At 43.1% G+C, this 19698-nt stretch overlaps 1 protein-coding gene across 2 annotated transcripts in view; it reads right to left on the reverse strand.

The window, feature by feature from the left end:
* The window catches only part of LOC138652014 (NXPE family member 1-like), a 514573-nt gene that overhangs the window by 247935 nt on the left and 246940 nt on the right, over window positions 1–19698 (reverse strand). Inside the window, exon 3 of one of the 2 annotated variants that reach the window (XM_069742701.1) lies at window positions 214–905. In XM_069742701.1, coding sequence (XP_069598802.1) covers window positions 214–905 — 692 coding nt within the window. The remainder of the gene's footprint in view (window positions 1–213; window positions 906–19698) is intronic. The other variant, XM_069742702.1, reaches the window with a different exon arrangement.

Consider the following 19698-nt stretch of genomic DNA (forward strand, 5'->3'; position numbering starts at 1 on the left):
GAAAGATTATATGGCATGTGGGCATTCGGATATAAATATTCTACTGAGAAGTGTACAGGTACAGGATATGTATTTATATATGCGTTTTTTATATAATAAAATAAATTACAATCCCAAACTTAAAGGTGATGTTAACTCAAATTTTCAAGAATTTACTTTAAATACTGTATATGAGCAAAGTCAATATCATTTTCTTTAAAGAAATAAACTTACTTGTCAAATAGGCTCTTCTCAATTGTAGTAAGTAGTGTTTTGTCTTTTCTCCACTGACTTCTCACTTCATTGAGAGAGTCACAACTAAAATTCTCAGATTTGATACAATAGAAGTATTCTTCATCTCGTGTATCTTTATACTCACAAAGTTCTTGATTTTTGCCCAGGTGAAATCCACATTCGACTTCACTCTGCCCCTGCAGGCTTGTATACTTGCCGGAATGGTCCACATAGCCGTGCCATTTATTTCTATAAGTCCACAAGGCTGCTGCCCCTTCACTTGGATGCATTAGAAGCACTTCAATGTTAACTTTACCTTCCCAGAATAATATGAAATGGACATGATAAGTGCCATTATTAAAATCCTCAATCCTTCCTGAAGATCCTGCTTCAATCTCTGGTGTTGATATTCGTGCTCTTAAAAAGTCTCCTCCATAAGTTTTCTTCTTCCCCAAGTAATCAAACATATCCACCTGGACAGTCAAATGGTCTCCAACACAATAAGTGTCTTTTGGATTCTTTAAGTAGACTTTGCTATTTTTTGAACTTGTTGAATTCGATTTATCAATGATATTTATCCTGGGAATCTTTTGATCTAACTGAAGAAAAATTGCATCTGTTGTCATCTGAATGTCGGATACAGGTTGAATCGGTGCAGTTGACACAATCATGGGCATCACTGGTCTAATACACTGTAACAATATAAAACATCTTAGATCCAGGTAGCATTTGTTTAACCACAACCTTTGATTGCCCAAAAATGTATATTTCTCTGCACTTATCTTACAATAATCCCCCTTTGTCGAAAACCAGAAAAAAGTTACAAAATAAATTCACTGTGTAAGAATGAACTCCTAAATGCTGTATAAACCTAGATCTTTAGAATTAGATATTATTGGTGTACCTTTATATTTTTTTCCACTTTTTTAAATGTTCTTTCATATATTAAATAAACTATCCTTTGTGTAAAATGTGCTGGAATAATCGACAGGACGCACAACCTGCTGACAAATCTGAAGTAGGCTAAAAGGGAGCTTGTCACCAAGAGCAGGAAGTGGAGCAGATTGATAATAGTTTTGTGTGAAAAAATCCACTATAACCTGTGATTTCATCATTTAATCTTCTGCTCTTTCTGGGATCTTCAGTCCACTGGGCTGTCCTACTTTGCATCAGTGTACATACAGAGTCAGCTTTCAGTCACTGATATGACCGCCCAGTGGACTGAAAATCCCAGAAACTGCAGAGAATTAAATAACTAATACACAAGTTATACTGGATCTTTTCTTACAAAACTACCGTATATATCAATCTGCTTAGCCCGCCCTGCTCTATAACATCGTTTCTACATATTGGAGTGTAAAATTATGGTGACAGGTTCCCTTTAAAACAAATACACCTGCTGCACTTTAGCTCCAGTGTTCTAAGTTGAAAAGTTGTGAAAAAAGTTAATAATGGTGAGAATTAGGTTAGTTGGGTGGTTCATAAAGATAGAGTTTTTCAATATATTTATACTGATGTTCATACATGGCTTTTGGAGCAACCTGTCGACTTCTACATGCAAGGTGTTTACAGTTGCTTAAAGAGATGGGAGAAGTTGTGTCCCTAGGTGGCATCAATTTAGAGAAGGACTAATAACTGTGCCAAGTTTCATTGCTCTCAGTCCACAGGAAGTGGGTCAGGGGAAATCTTTAATCCACGCCCTTCGTACATTGGCAAATCAGCTCAAATGGTCATAAAAATGTCAAGGTCCAGGAACTTTAAGTAAAATAACAAAGTTTGTATATGAGTTTTTCTCAGGAAAGGGTTAAAATAAAAATAAGTGCAGAAGAGGCAAAAGGGGCTTCCATGGCCTTTGCTCATTGTAGTTTGGGGCTGGATATTTGTGATCCTCAATTGCAGGACAGTAGCAGGACTAGTGCTGGAATATGATCAGTGCCTGTAAAACTCCAATCTCAGGCCCCACTCTCCACATTGGTTCAGGGGATCCAAGCCACAAACTGCACTAAAGCTTCAAAACATTCAACACCGCGGAGACACCATCACGTGTTTCTCAGCGCAGCGATCAAGAACACTGCTCCCATCCCTTATGGGAAATATGCAAATGCATGTAGAAAAGCCGTGGGGATGGGGAGCAGTGTTCTAGATCACTGCGTTGAGAAACACGTGATGGTGTCTCCGCGGTGTTGGATGTTTTGATCTCCCCGAGGTCATTCATCCTTATGTTTATAGTCCTTTTACTAGGCACTGCTCCTAATAGCCAGTTTCCTACTCCACACTGATGAGGGGCAAATACCCCGAAACAGCTGTCTGTGGATGGATACCATGTTTTGGCCTAGGTGGTTTTCCTTTTTGGATGCTGCCCTTCCCGTGGTTGTTCCTTCCCGGTGAAAGACCTGGCTATTTATTGCTTGCGTTGAGAAACACGTGATGGTGTCTCCGCGGCTTTTCTACATGCATTTCCACCAAAGCTTCAGCAGAAAGATGCTAATTGGTTGTGTGACAAAGTCACTGGTTAAGTGCTGGAGGGGAGATATGTTTCACCATGCTTATTGGCATCAGTTATATAAAACCCAGCAATTTTCCTCCTCTACACTAAGTGCGATGAGGGGTTAACAGCTAATTTGTATAATGGGTTTTATGTGGACAATCATAGAGCGAGTGGGAGGATACCCACCTTATCTCCACTCCAGGGTTGTGGTTTGGGGCTTAAGTAGCTGACCTTGAGAGGCAGTAGTGGTTCAGTGTCTGTAGAGGAACACTCCAGAGAAGTATTTGTGTAGCAGAGTGAAGGACAGGGAATGTGTAGGGGAGGAGCAAAGAATGATGGCCATTTTACGTAGTTGCAGCCATTGACACCCCCTCAGCATGAGCGCGAAGTGCTGATGGTTGCTATGGCAACAGGGAAGCCTGACAATTGCTTTCCTATATTTTATAGCCCTCAGCTAATCATATCATGCTGAAGGTGCCACATTATTGACTAACAGGAGATACTGTAGATAGAGATAATGCACTGTGGTAGATAGAGAACAATAGATAAAGATACTGTGGGGGAAAATGTGTGTAAATGGGTTAGTAACTGGCTTAGTGATAGAAAGCAGAGGGTGGTTATAAATGGTATAGTCTCTAACTGGGTCGCTGTGACCAGTGGGGTACCGCAGGGGTCAGTATTGGGACCTGTTCTCTTCAACATATTCATTAATGATCTGGTAGAAGGTTTACACAGTAAAATATCGATATTTGCAGATGATACAAAACTATGTAAAGCAGTTAATACAAGAGAAGATAGTATTCTGCTACAGATGGATCTGGATAAGTTGGAAACTTGGGCTGAAAGGTGGCAGATGAGGTTTAACAATGATAAATGTAAGGTTATACACATGGGAAGAAGGAATCAATATCACCATTACACACTGAACGGGAAACCACTGGGTAAATCTGACAGGGAGAAGGACTTGGGGATCCTAGTTAATGATAAACTTACCTGGAGCAGCCAGTGCCAGGCAGCAGCTGCCAAGGCAAACAGGATCATGGGGTGCATTAAAAGAGGTCTGGATACACATGATGAGAGCATTATACTGCCTCTGTACAAATCCCTAGTTAGACCGCACATGGAGTACTGTGTCCAGTTTTGGGCACCGGTGCTCAGGAAGGATATAATGGAACTAGAGAGAGTACAAAGGAGGGCAACAAAATTAATAAAGGGGATGGGAGAACTACAATACCCAGATAGATTAGCGAAATTAGGATTATTTAGTCTAGAAAAAAGACGACTGAGGGGCGATCTAATAACCATGTATAAGTATATAAGGGGACAATACAAATATCTCGCTGAGGATCTGTTTATACCAAGGAAGGTGACGGGCACAAGGGGGCATTCTTTGTGTCTGGAGGAGAGAAGGTTTTTCCACCAACATAGAAGAGGATTCTTTACTGTTAGGGCAGTGAGAATCTGGAATTGCTTGCCTGAGGAGGTGGTGATGGCGAACTCAGTCAAGGGGTTCAAGAGAGGCCTGGATGTCTTCCTGGAGCAGAACAATATTGTATCATACAATTATTAGGTTCTGTAGAAGGACGTAGATCTGGGTATTTATTATGATGGAATATAGGCTGAACTGGATGGACAAATGTCTTTTTTCGGCCTTACTAACTATGTTACTATGTTACTATGTTACTATGTATAGTAGATAGAGAAAGTGCACTGTGGTACATAAGTAGGACATTGTATTATCAATGCTATTAAAGGATCACAAGTGCAAGTCACCTCCTGCAATCAGATAGATAAAAATAAAAAATAAAAGTAAATATAAAAAAATAAATCACAGTTTTAATAATAAAAAATGGTTTACATAAAGAAATCAACATAAACAACACGTATTTAGTATGGCCACAATCAGAATAACCTATATTCAGGGGCGGATTATCAGAGGGTCAATATGGGCGGTAGCCCAGGGCCCAGTGGTCTGGGGGGGCCCTGGGGGCTACCGCACAGATTGACCCTCCACTAATTGTCTGAATGCCCGCCGGCATTTGTGTGCCCCCGGGCCCGGTGGGCAGAGAGAGGGGGCCCGCATTGGTTGGGAGGTGCGTGTATCAGCCGGTCAGCTGAGAGCTCTGAGTCCCTGCACCAGGCCTGCACAGCAGCACACCACATAATGGCTGCTCTGTGCACAAGACCTGTGATGAGGTCACAGGATGGGAGGAGTCAGGGGTCACATGATCGGGAGGACCTCCGTGTATAGGACTTTGCTGGTTGCCATGGCGCCGGAGGAGGGTAAGGCAGCGTATGTGTGAGGTCAGGAGGTGTTTACAGGGTGGATGTAGCAGAGCCGTGTGTGTACGAGGTGTATGGATCAGAGCAGCGTGTGAAAGGTCTATGGAGCGGAGTCGTGTGTGTACGATGTGTACGGAGCCATGTGCATGAGGTGTACGGAGCGCAGCCGCGTGTGTACGAGGTGTACGGAGCAGAGCAGCGTGTGTATGAGGTGTACGGAGCAGAGCAGCGTGTGTATGAGGTGTACGGAGTGGAGTCGTGTGTACAAGGTGTACGGAGCACAGCCGCGTGTGTTAGAGGTGTACGGAGCGCAGCCGCGTGTGTACGAGGTGTACGGAGCGGAGTCGTGTGTACAAGGTGTACGGAGCACAGCCGCATGTGTACAAGGTGTACGGAGCGGAGTTGTGTGTAAGAGGTGTACGGAGCCATGTGTATGAGGTGTACGGTGCACAGCCGCGTGTGTACGAGGTGTATGGAGCGGAGCCGTGTGTACGAGATGTACGGAGCACTGCCGCGTGTGTACGAGGTGTACGGAGCACAGCCGCGTGTGTACGAGGTGTACGGAGCGGAGCAGCATGTGAAACGTGTACGGAGTGGAGTCGTGTGTACGAGGTGTACGGAGCACAGCCGCGTGTGTACGAGGTGTACGGAGCACAGCCGCGTGTGTACGGAGCGGAGCAGCATGTGAAAGGTGTACGGAGTGGAGTCGTGTGTACGAGGTGTACGGAGCACAGCCGCGTGTGTACGAGGTGTACGGAGCACAGCCGCGTGTGTACGAGGTGTACGGAGCACAGCCGCGTGTGTACGAGGTGTACGGAGCGGAGTCGTTTGTAAGAGGTGTACGGAGCCATGTGTACAAGGTGTACGGAGCACAGCCGTGTGTGTACGGAGTGGAGTCGTGTGTAAGAGGTGTACGGAGCACAGCCGCATGTGTACAAGGTGTACGGAGCGGAGTCGTGTGTAAGAGGTGTACGGAGCCATGTGTACGAGGTGTACGGAGCGCAGCCGCGTGTGTAGGAGTAGCTATGTGTGGCCATTATCATGTGTGGCCAATATACAGTAAGGAGCATCATGTGTGGCCATTATACAGTATGGAGCATCATGTGCGGTCATTATACAGTATTATTGAGCATCATGTGCGGTCATTATACAGTATGGAGAATCATGTGTGGCCATTATACAGTATGAAGCATCATGTGCGGTCATTATACAGTATGGAGAATCATGTGTGGCCATTATACAGTATGGAGCATCATGTGCGGTCATTATACAGTATGGAGCATCATGTGCGGTCATTATACACTATGGAGCATCATGTGTGGTCATTATACAGTATTGAGCATCATGTGTGGCCATTATACAGTATTGAGCATCATGTGTGGCCATTATACAGTATTGAGCATCATGTGGGGTCATTATACAGTATTGAGCATCATGTGGGGCCATTATACAGTATTGAGCATCATGTGGGGTCATTATACAGTATTGAGCATCATGTGGGGTCATTATACAGTATTGAGCATCATGTGTGGCCATTATACAGTATTGAGAATCACGTGGGGTCATTATACAGTATTGAGCATCATGTGGGGTCATTATACAGTATTGAGCATCATGTGGGGCCATTATACAGTATTGAGCATCACGTGGGGTCATTATACAGTATTGAGCATCATGTGGGGCCATTATACAGTATGGAGCATCATGTGCGGTCATTATACAGTATGGAGCATCATGTGCGGCTATTATACAGTATGGAGCATCATGTGTGGCCATTATACAGTATGGAGCCTCATGTGCGGTCATTATAAAGTATGGAGCATCATGTGTGGCCATTATACAGTATAGAGCATCATGTGCGGTCATTATACAGTATGGAGCATCATGTGTGGCCATTATACAGTATGGAGCATCATGTGCTGTCATTATACAGTATGGAGCATCATGTGCTGTCATTATACAGTATGGAGCATCATGTGCAGTCATTATACAGTATGGAGCATCATGTGCTGTCATACAGTATGGAGCATCATGTGCAGTCATTATACAGTACGGAGCATCATGTGCGGCTATTATACAGTATGGAGCATCATATGCGGTCATTATACAGTATGGAGCATCATGTGTGGCCATTATGGAGCATCATGTGCGGTCATTATACAATATGGAGCATCATGTGTGATCATTATACAGTATAGAGCATCATGTGCGGTCATTATACAATATGGAGCATCATGTGTGGCCATTATACAGTATGGAGCATCATGTGTGGCCATTATACAGTATTGAGCATCATGTGCGGTCATTATACAGTATGGAGCATCATGTGCAGTCACTATACAGTATGGAGCATCATGTGTGGCCATTATACAGTATTGAGCATCATGTGGGGTCATTATACAGTATTGAGCATCATGTGGGGCCATTATACAGTATGGAGCATCATGTGTGGCCATTATACAGTATTGAGCATCATGTGGGGTCATTATACAGTATTGAACATCATGTGTGGCCATTATACAGTATTGAGCATCATGTGGGGTCATTATACAGTATTGAGCATCATGTGGGGCCATTATACAGTATTGAGCATCATGTGGTGTCATTATACAGTATTGAGCATCATGTGGGGCCATTATACAGTATTGAGCATCATGTGGGGTCATTATACAGTATTGAGCATCATGTGGGGCCATTATACAGTATTGAGCATCACATGGGGTCATTATACAGTATTGAGCATCATGTGGGGCCATTATACAGTATGGAGCATCATGTGTGGCCATTATACAGTATTGAGCATCATGTGGGGTCATTATACAGTATTGAGCATCATGTGGGGCCATTATACAGTATTGAGCATCATGTGGGGTCATTATACAGTATTGAGCATCATGTGTGGCCATTATACAGTATTGAGCATCACGTGGGGTCATTATACAGTATTGAGCATCATGTGGGGTCATTATACAGTATTGAGCATCATGTGGGGCCATTATACAGTATGGAGCATCATGTGTGGCCATTATACAGTATTGAGCATCATGTGGGGTCATTATACAGTATTGAACATCATGTGTGGCCATTATACAGTATTGAGCATCATGTGGTCATGTGGGGTCATTATACAGTATGGAGCACTGTGTGGCCATTATACAGTATCGAGCACTGTGTGGCCATATTTTTTTTTTATAATTATTCTTTATGAACAGTGTGATCAGCAGTGCTAAATGGGTGTGGTTGAGACATGGATATGGGTGTGACTAGTGAATGGGTGTGGTCAGAGGTGTGGCCTAAAATTTGCTGCGGCGCGCAACGCGCGCCGCAAACTTTGTCCCTCTTTCCCAACTTCAAAGGTTGGGAGGTATGGTAATATGTGGTCTGGAAATGGTGCGGTGGTATTTGTCCCTTGTATGTGATATTATTGGTCAAGATATACCTAAATTGTATTGCAGATTTTAACAAATATTTCCTAGGTTACAGTAGAGTAGGGCCCGGCCCTTTTTCTGGAATAATCTGGTTCGGGTATATCATGACCCCCCTTCACATGACCCCCGTCACATGACCCCCGTCACATGACCGGGGGGGCCCACAGTGTGTGAACAGCCCGGGGCCCTGGCTACCCTTAATCCACCCCTGCCTATATTATAAAACGTTGTGCACAGAGTACACCCGAAAACCTTGGCAGGAATGTTGCCTCTGTTCATCTTACCTTTTTAAAAAAAAATGATAAAAAAAAGTATGTATCCCAAAGTGGTACTGATAAAATCTACACCTCGTTCTGCACTAAACAATCTCTAATACAGGTCTTTGTTACTAAACATAAAAAAGGGATCTTAAAAAAGAGTTGGAAAATTTTTGCACAAAAAAGTAAAACAAGAAAATAAAAGATGTAATAATATAGGGCACGGCACTCTTGGCTTCTAGGAGGTGCACAAGTTGGGTTTCCAACCCGTCAAATCAATGCAATAAATACTTGGCACTCAGGAGATGATAGAAAGTGAACAATTCGTTTATTGGGTGCATCCACAGTTTAAACGTTTTCGGTCTATTAAACAGACCTTCATCAGAAAATAGGTGCTGGATTACTGGAAGCCACGAGTAGAGTGGGCCCACAGGGGTGCCACTTATAGGGCAAGTCCAGGAGAACTGGGCGCCTAGGAGAGACTGGAGCTGCAGGAGTAGAGCGCTATAAGGAGGCGAGACACTCGCAAGGGAAGTAGCGCTGAGGACTCCAGAGAGACAGGCACCGGACCGCTGTGGTAGCGTCACTCAGGGCGTCCCCTGACGAAGGAGTTCCCCTCCGAAACGCGCGTCGGGCGGACGTGCAGCTTCGGGTCCTGGTGAGCATCAGCAGCCGCACCGAGAGGTATTATACTATGTAGCAGTTGGGTCTGCTCTGTTACTTATGATTCAAGGGCGTAATCGGTGGGTTGTGGTGTGAGAGCTACTGGTAACTATTAGAGTGTTTGGTACACATTGTGTTCTTTGTTGTATTCCTATGCATGGGTATTTCCCCACCTCCGCTTTAACGTTATATCCCGGCCCTTCTATGTGCACTTGCTTAAATTGGTAAATACCGAACGGGCCTTGCTTTGAGTCTTTTATACTAACGGAGTGGGGGAGGTGCCCTGTGTAACAGTGATACAAATCCTACATAGTAGCTTTCTCTCTAGCGAGCTTTTGCTCAGATCTTGATTACTTATTGAGCATCATACAGTATATTTAATGCCAGGCCTGTTTCTGCATGTCTTTTTTGCACAGACAGCGTGTCCTTTCCAGTGATTTGTGCTGTCTAGGCACTTGGTCATATGCTATAGTCCATTTTTTACTATGTAAGTTGTTTTGTACCAATAAAAATGTATTTTATTACCTGCCTGCACCACGCATGAGACGCAGCAGCACCTAGGAGCCCGGGACATGTTAGAGTCCCTGTAAAAAGGCTCAAGCTGCCCGTCGTGCAGGTACCTGTCCCAGGACAGGGCGAAACTGGAGGACCCTGTAGGACGCTTTAGCCAGCAGGGACCTCACCTTGAAAGGCGCTAGTTGGAAAGGCTCACGGACCTCTACTGGTACAGGAGAACTCTTACTTGCCTCTGAGCAGGCCGGACCACCATCCTCTGTGCCTGGTACCCTGGACTGTGGCCAGCAACCTGCAGTAAACCAGGTAAAAATTAAAACCTGTCTCCTCCATTTATTCACCGGCTTTACCATCTACGCCACACACCATAGGACCACTGGGGATCCCACTTCACCTGTGGGAAGTGTAACAGCTGGGCTGCTGCAGCATCCCCCAGGGGACCCCTTTAATGCAGCATCAGTCCCCCTATTGACCGAAACCCACAGGTGGCGTCACGACAAACTTTGAACATTTAACCCCCTTTAACGTTGATGCCCAGGGCCATGTACCGGGTTGCAGCCACCGTGACATCCCCCTTTACGACCGGACCTGGCACCGAGTATCCCACTGCCCTGTGGGCGCGTCACTATCGTTGCTGGAACACTGCAGACATGGGAGGTGAGTATAGGCTGGTGGTATTTTACTAAGGAATATACCAATTGAGAAGGGGTTGTCCGAGTTGTGGACAACTCCTTTACTCTTCATCAAGATTGGATTCACTAATTGGACCTCGTGGCTTCACCCCAATATTAGGCCTAACAATTTTTTTGTGGAAATCTAGCCTTATGATTTGTCCTTGAAACACTGATTTATCACAAACGATTTGGATTAGTGAATTTAGCCTCCTCAATGCACCCCAGTATGAAGCCTAATGATTTTTAAGTGGAAATCTGACCTTCAGATTTCTCTGAAACTAAATTTTATCACAAATGATTTGGAGTAGCAAATGGGGCTGCTGGAGACTGCCACACAGTTTTTGTACAATCTACTTCGATACAGGAAGATTGATTTCACACAGGACAGGATCCTATCTATTTAAGCACTAGCGCAGGAGTGACCTCTCTGAACTGTGACACTGAGACAATTGCACCAGCAAAACAAAATGTCCGCTTTTTATCTGGCTAGAAACATGTGACTTTGGCAACTAATTACCGAAGACCTTGTGTCAAGATGTTGTGGATGGTTTCTGCATCCTGATTGGCTGCCGGAATCAACACACATAAAGTTAAGGGGTGGAAAAAAAAAAGCCACTCCTCTAAGGGTATGTGCACATGTTCAGGTTTTTTCGCATTTTTTTCGCTATAAAAGATGCATTTAAAAATGCAGACATATGCATCCTATCATTTAGAATGCATTCTGCAATTTTTGTGCACATGATGCGGTTTTTCTGCGAAAAAAAAAACATTGTGGTAAAAAAAGCAGCATGTTCATTAATTTTGCAGATTTTTCATGTTTGTCCCGCTATTTAATGCATTGGAAAAAAAACGCACAAAAAACGCGCAAAAACGCGTCAAAAATGTGAAAAATGCTTGCGGATTTCTGGCAGAAATGTCCGTTTTTTGTCAGGAAATTTCTGCAAGAAATCCTGACGTGTGCACAAACCCTAACTTCTCCAAATGCTCCTCTAACCTCTCTACACCCCGTCCCCTCTTCATACACATCCCCCTGTCCCCTTCGCTCATCAAACAGCAGCACTATCCTAGCCAGAGTAATAACAAAAGCTTTAGTGGAAACGCAATGATTTACCAAACTGTGACCAAATTTTTCATAAACTGTGAGTAAAAATGCTCGAGAAAGCAAACACAAAGCCAAATTTGAGATTGGTGAACGTTTTCTGAACACGTTCACTCATGTCTATTTGAGAACACATTTTTCCCACACTCTACAGTGAGCACTTAACTATGAGGTTTCCATCTGAATCCCCGAGTGACATGATTCAGATGAAATCCCCAAGTGAGGCACTCACTATAATGAGGCAGTAGAGTTACTCTGGACTTCATGTGGCCTCTGTTCAGTGTTGTCTGTCTTCAGACGTGCACCAAATTGTGGCCAACGGCACTTTTATGCACGACAAAAAAGACACACGCTGCCGAATCACATTTACCTCATTATAGGGAATCTTCAGCCGGAGGTTCCATCTGAATCATCTATTTCAGAGAATTATATGGAAACCCAGGTGTTAGCAATCAGTGTAAAGCGCAGGATAAATGTTAGTCGAGCCATACTGTGATCTTTGGGAGAAGGAATGAACAAATCAACCACAGGTGAAAAATTGGTTTTATTTATTTCTTACACTGTTCCTACTGCTGTATCAGTAATTAGACAACTTTATTCTGAGGGTTAGTAGGATTACAGCGATACCAGATTTATATTGTTTTTTGTATGTTTGGCTGGTGTCGCACACTAAAAGACGCTTTACAAGTTTAGCATCGGCATATTTTGAGAGGTATAGTTTTTTCATATTTCTGCTGACAGAGTCATGAGAGGTCTTGTTTTTTGTGAAACAAGTTGACGTTTTTATTGGTACCATTTTTTGGCATATCACCTTTTTTTTATCGCTCTTCCGCGTGTGGTAAAATTGGTAAGGCAATTTTACCATTTGGGACAGTACGATCACAGCGATAACCTATTTAAATTTTTTTAATGTTTGCATAATATAAACAATTTTATATAAAAAATTGTTATTTTTGCATCACTGTATTCTGAGAACTATAACTTTTTTGTTTTTCTGCTGATTGGGCTGTCTGGTTTTTTTTGGCGGTACAAGATGACGTTTTAAGAGATATAATTTTTATTTACATTTGTATTTTTTTATTGCATTTTATTCCACTTTTTGTTCGGCGGTATAATAATAAAGCATAATTTTTTTCCCTTTTTTTGTTTTATATAGTGTACACTTAAGGGGCTAACTTATTGGGACAGTTAAATAGGTCAGGTCATCTTGGACGTGGTGATACCAAACATGTATACTTTTTTTTAATTTTGTTTTTTGTTAAAAAAAAAAATATTTATTTATGGGTACAATATATTTTCTATTTTTTAATTATTTTATGATTGTTTAAAAATATATATTTACAACTTTTTTTATTTTTTTTTTATTTTTACTTAGACCGACTGTGGGACCTTCACTTTCTGCACTCTGATCGCTGTTATAAAGCATTGCAATACAGGAGCATTGACGCAAGATAGTTAGATAATCCACTGCACAAGATCTAATTATCTTGCTAGCGCCTAGTGACTTGAATTTTTCCATGACAACATTGGGTCACCATGGCAAATATCGGACCCCTCACTGGTAGGGTTGAGCGAAACGGATCGTTAATTTTCAAAAGTCGCCGACTTTTGGCACAGTCGGGTTTCACGAAACCCGACCCGACCCCTGTGTGGGGTCGGCCATGCGGTACGTGACTTTCGCGCCAAAGTCGCGTTTCAATGACACTAAAAGCACCATTTCTCAGCCAATGAAGGTAAACGCAGAGTGTGGGCAGCGTGATGACATAGGTCCTGGTCCCCACCATCTTAGAGAAGGGCATTGCAGTGATTGGCTTGCTGTCTGCGGCGTCACAGGGGCTATAAAGGGGCGTTCCCGCCGACCGCCATCTTACTGCTGCTGATCTGAGCCTAGGGAGAGGTTGCTGCCGCTTCGTCAGAAGCAGGGATAGCGTTAGGCAGGGTCCATTAACCCCCAAACCACTTGTGCTGTAGCGATTTCCACTGTCCAACACTACCTTTTGTTTGCAGGGACAGTGGAAGCTACATTTTTTTTTCCTCAGCGCTGTAGCTCATTGGGCTGCTGTAGAAGGCTCCCTGATAGCTGCATTGCTGTGTGTACGCCACTGTGCAAACCAGCTGCTTTTTTTAAAGCACAAATCCTGTTGTTCCTTCCTTTCTGCACAGCTATCTTGTTTGTTTGTCCACACTTTTGATTTAATTTGTGCAGCAGTCCACTCCTTCTTATTGCTGCCTGCCATACCTGGCTGAGATTACTGCAGGGAGATTGTAACTGTAGGACAGTCCCTTTTTTTTTTTTTTTTTTTTTTAATTCTCCCTAAAAAAAAAAGTTATGGGAGATTAAGATTGGCATTTCTGCTAGAGTGCCATCCCTGAGTGTGCTATCTATCTCAAATAGTGGGCCATAGAAAGCCTAGTGTGTTTTTTTTAAATTTGGTTTCTAAATTCTCCCTGAAAAAATAAAAAAAACAGTGGGAGATTAATATTGGCCTTTGTGCTTGTGTGCCAGTCCTGAGTGTGCCATCTCTCTCAAATAGTGGGCCATAGAAAGCCTAGTGTTTTTTTTATTAATTTGGTGTCTAAATTCTCCCTGAAAAAATAAAAAAAACAGTGGGAGATTAATATTGGCCTTTGTGCTTGTGTGCCAGTCCTGAGTGTGCCATCTCTCTCAAATAGTGGGCCACAGAAAGCCTAGTGTTTTTTTTTTTAATTTGGTTTCTAAATTCTCCCTGAAAAAATAAATAAAACAGTGGGAGATTAATTTTGGCCTTTGTGCTTGTGTGCCAGTCCTGAGTGTGTCATCTCTCTCAAATAGTGGGCCATAGAAAGCCTAGTGTTTTTTTTTAACCCCTTTCTGACATCGGACGTACTATCCCGTCCATGTGGGGTGGGCCCCTATGACCATGGACGGGATAGTACGTCGATCGCGGCCGGGTGTCAGCTGTTTATCGCAGCTGACATCCGGCACTATGTGCCAGGAGCGGTCACGGACCGCCCCTGGCACATTAACCCCTGGCACACCGCGATCAAAGATGATCGCGATGTGCCGGCGGTACAGGGAAGCTTCCCGCAGGGAGGGGGCTCCCTGCGGGCTTCCCTGAGCCCCCCGCAGCAACGCGATGTGATCGCGTTGCTGCGAGGGTCTCACCTCCCTCCCTGCTCCCTCCAGCCCCGGATCCAAGATGGCCGCGGATCCGGGTCCTGCAGGGAGGGAGGTGGCTTCACAGAGCCTGCTCAGAGCAGGCACTGTGAAGGCTGCAGCGCTGCATGTCAGATCAGTGATCTGACAGAGTGCTGTGCAAACTGTCAGATCACTGATCTGTTATGTCCCCCCCGGGACAAAGTAAAAAAGTAAAAAAAAAAAATTTCAAATGTGTAAAAAAAAATAAAAAAAAATATTCCAAAATAATGAAAAAAAAAAAAATATTATTCCCATAAATACATTTCTTTATCTAAATTAAAAAAAAAACAATAAAAGTACACATATTTAGTATCGCCGCGTCCGTAACGGCCCGACCTATAAAACTGGCCCACTAGTTAACCCCTTCAGTAAACACCGTAAGAAAAAAAAAAAAAAAAACGAGGCAAAAAACAACGCTTTATTATCATACTGCTAAACAAAAAGTGGAATAACACGCGATCAAAAAGACAGATATAAATAACCATGGTACCGCTGAAAACGTCATCTTGTCCCGCAAAAAACGAGCTGCCATACAGCATCATTAGCAAAAAAATAAAAAAGTTATAGTCCTGAGAATAAAGCGATGCCAAAATAATTATTTTTTTCTATAAAATAGTTTTTATCGTATAAAAGCGCCAAAACATAAAAAAATGATATAAATGAGGTGTTGCTGTAATTGTACTGACCCGAAGAATAAAACTGCTTTATCAATTTTACCAAACGCGGAACGGTATAAACGCCTCCCCCAAAAGAAATTCATGAATAGCTGGTTTTTGGTCATTCTGCCTCACAAAAATCGGAATAAAAAGCGATCAAAAAATGTCACGTGCCCGAAAATGTTACCAATAAAAACGTCAACTCGTCCCGCAAAAAACAAGACCTCACATGACTCTGTGGACCAAAATATAGAAAAATTATAGCTCTCAAAATGTGGTAACGCAAAAAATATTTTTTGCAATAAAAAGCGTCTTTCAGTGTGTGACGGCTGCCAATCATAAAAATCCGCTAAAAAACCCGCTATAAAAGTAAATCAAACCCCCCTTCATCACCCCCTTAGTTAGGGAAAAATTAAAAAAATGTATTTATTTCCATTTTCCCATTAGGGCTAGGGTTAGAGTTAGGGCTAGGGTTAGGGCTAGGGTTAGGGCTAGGGCTAGGGTTAGGGCTAGGGTTAGGGCTAGGGTTAGGGCTAGGGTTAGGGCTAGGGTTAGGCCTAGGGCTAGGGTTAGGGCTAGGGTTAGGGTTAGGGCTAGGGTTAGGGTTAGGGTTAGGGCTAGGGTTAGGGCTAGGGTTAGGGCTAGGGTTAGGGCTAGGGTTAGGGCTAGGGTTAGGGTTAGGGTTAGGGCTAGGGTTAGGGCTAGGGTTAGGGCTAGGGCTAGGGTTAGGGTTAGGGCTAGGGTTAGGGCTAGGGTTAGGGCTAGGGTTAGGGTTAGGGCTAGGGTTAGGATTAGGGTTAGGGCTAGGGTTAGGGCTAGGGCTACAGTTTGGGTTGGGGCTAAAGTTACAGTTAGGGTTTAGATTACATTTACGGTTGGGAATAGGGTTGGGATTAGGGTTAGGGGTGTGTCAGGGTTAGAGGTGTGGTTAGGGTTACTGTTGGGATTAGGGTTAGGGATGTGTTTGGATTAGGGTTTCAGTTATAATTGGGGGGTTTCCACTGTTTAGGCACATCAGGGGCTCTCCAAACGCGACATGGCGTCCGATCTCAATCCCAGCCAATTCTGCGTTGAAAAAGTAAAACAGTGCTTCTTCCCTTCCGAGCTCTCCCGTGTGCCCAAACAGGGGTTTACCCCAACATATGGGGTATCAGCGTACTCAGGACAAATAGGACAACAACTTTTGGCATCCAATTTCTCCTGTTACCCTTGGGAAAATACAAAACTCGGGGCTAAAACATATTTTTTGTGGGAAAAAAAAAGATTTTTTATTTTCACGGCTCTGCGTTATAAACTGTAGTGAAACACTTGGGGGTTCAAAGTTCTCACAACACATCTAGATTAGTTCCCTGGGGGGTCTAGTTTCCAATATGGGGTCACTTGTGGGGGGTTTCTACTGTTTAGGTACATTAGGGGTTCTGCAAACGCAATGTGACGTCTGCAGACCATTCCATCTAAGTCTGCATTCCAAATGGCGCTCCTTCCCTTCCGAGCTCTGCCATGCGCTCAAACGGTGGTTTCCCCCAACATACGGGGTATCAGCGTACTCAGGACAAATTGGACAACAACTTTTGGGGTCGAATTTCTCCTGTTACCCTCAGGAAAATACAAAACTGGGGGCTAAAAAATAATTTTTGTGGGAAAAAATTTTTGTTTTATTTTTACGGCTCTCCATTATAAACTTCTGTGAAGCCCTTGGTGGGTCAAAGCGCTCAGCACACATCTAGATAAGTTCCTAAGGGGGTCTACTTTCCAAAATGGTGTCACTTGTGGGGGGTTTCTACTGTTTAGGTACATTAGGGGCTCTGCAAACGCAATGTGACACCTGCAGACCATTCCATCTAAGTCTGCATTCAAATGGCACTCCTTCCCTTCTGAGCCCTCCCATGTGCCCAAACAGTGGTTCCCCCCACATATGGTGTATCATCGCACTCAGGACAAATTGGGCAACAAATTTTGGGGTCCAATTTCTCCTGTTATCCTCAGGAAAACACAAAACTGGGGGCTAAAAAAATAATTTTTGTGGGAAAAAAATTTTGTTTTATTTTTACGGCTCTGCATTATAAACTTCTGTGAAGCACTTGGTGGGTCAAAGTGCTCACCACACCTCTAGATAAGTTCCTTAGGGGGTCTACTTTCCAAAATGGTGTCATTTGTGGGGGGTTTCAATATTTAGGCACATCAGTGGCTCTTCAAACGCAACATGGCGTCCCATCTCAATTCCTGTCAATTTTGCTTTGAAAAGTCAAACGGCGCTCCTTCCCTTCCGAGCTCTCCCATCCGCCCAAACAGTGGTTTACCCCCACATATGGGGTATCGGCGTACTCAGGACAAATTGTACAACAACTTTTGGGGTCCAATTTCTTCTCTTACCCTTGGGAAAATAAAAAATTGGGGGCAAAAAGATAATTTTTGTGAAAAAATATGATTTTTTATTTTTACGGTTCTACATTATAAACTTCTGTGAAGCACTTGTTGGGTCAAAGTGCTCACCACACCTCTAGATAAGTTCCTTAGGGGGTCTACTTTCCAAAATGGTGTCACTTGTGGGGGGTTTCAATGTTTAGCCACATCAGGGGCTCTCCAAACGAAACATGGCGTCCCATCTCAATTCCAGTCAATTTTGCATTGAAAAGTCAAATGGCACTCCTTCGCTTCCGAGCTCTGCCATGCGCCCAAACAGTGGTTTACCCCCACATGTGGGGTATTGGCATACTCAGGACAAATTGTACAACAATGTTTGGGGTCCATTTTCTCCTGTTACCCTTGGTAAAATAAAACAAATTGGAGCTGAATTAAATTTTTTGTGAAAAAAAGTTAAATGTTCATTTTTATTTAAACATTCAAAAAATTCCTGTGAAGCACCAGAAGGGTTAATAAACTTCTTGAATATGGTTTTGAGCACCTTGAGGGGTGTAGTTTTTAGAATGGTGTCACACTTGGGTATTTTCTATCATATAGACCCCTCAAAATGACTTCAAATGAGATGTGGTCCCTAAAATAAAATGGTGTTGTAGAAATGAGAAATTGCTGGTCAACTTTTAACCCTTATAACTCCCTAAGAAAAAAAAATTTTGGTTCCAAAATTGTGCTGATGTAAAGTAGACATGTGGGAAATGTTACATATTAAGTATTTTGTGTGGCATATCTCTGTGATTTAATTGCATAAAAATTCAAAGTTGGAAAATTGCGAAATTTTCATAATTTTCACCAAATTTCCGTTTTTTTCACAAATAAACGCAGGTACTATCAAAGAATTTTTACCATTGTCATGAAGTACAATATGTCACGAGAAAACAATGTCAGAATCACCAGGATCCATTGAAGCATTCCAGAGTTATAACCTCATAAAGGGACAGTGGTCAGAATTGTAAAAATTGGCCCGGTCATTAACGTGCAAACCACCCTTGGGGGTAAAGGGGTTAAATTTGGTTTCTAAATTCTCCCTGAAAAAATAAAAAAAACAGTGGGAGATTAATATTGGCCTTTCTGCTTGTGTGCCAGTCCTGAGTGTGCCATCTCTCTCAAATAGTGGGCCATAGAAAGCCTAGTGTTTTTTATTTTAAAATTTGGTTTCTAAATTCTCCCTGAAAAAAAAAACTGTGGGAGATTAATATTGGCCTTTCTGCTTGTGTGCCAGTCCTGAGTGTGCCATCTCTCTCAAATAGTGGGCCATAGAAAGCCTAGTGTTTATTTTTTATTGGGTTTCTAAATTCTCCCTGACAAAAAAAACAGTGGGAGATTAATATTGGCCTTTGTGCTTCTGTGCCAGTCGTGTGTGCCATCTCTCAGAATTAGTGGGCCACAGAAAGCCTAGTGCCTGTTTTTGGTTATTAAATTCTCCCTGAAAAAAAAAGAAACAGTGGGAGATTAATATTGACATTTGTGCTTGAGTGACAGTCCTGCGTGTATGGCATCTCTCTCATTTGGTGCCAAAGAAAACAGAGTGTGTAACATCGTGCCTGATTTTCCTTGCGGTCTCACCCACTAATAAAGGGATATCTAAATCATACAGAAGTTAGAGTTCACCTTGTAAGTTGTTTGACAGTAACAAATACCGTTACTTTGGTGACATTTTTAAAACAATGAGGAAGTCTGGTGGAAGAGATCGTGGCCGTGGGCGTTCATTGCCAGCTGGTAATGATGGTAGTGGTAGTGGAGCATCAGGTGGCCGTGGGAAAAACAATATAGCACCTAAGTCTCGAGCTGTGGAGTCAGGTTCGTCGTCTGGCTACACAAGGCCTCG

Source organism: Ranitomeya imitator, chromosome 10 (genome assembly GCF_032444005.1).
Source record: "Ranitomeya imitator isolate aRanImi1 chromosome 10, aRanImi1.pri, whole genome shotgun sequence".
Lineage (NCBI taxonomy): Eukaryota > Metazoa > Chordata > Amphibia > Anura > Dendrobatidae > Ranitomeya > Ranitomeya imitator.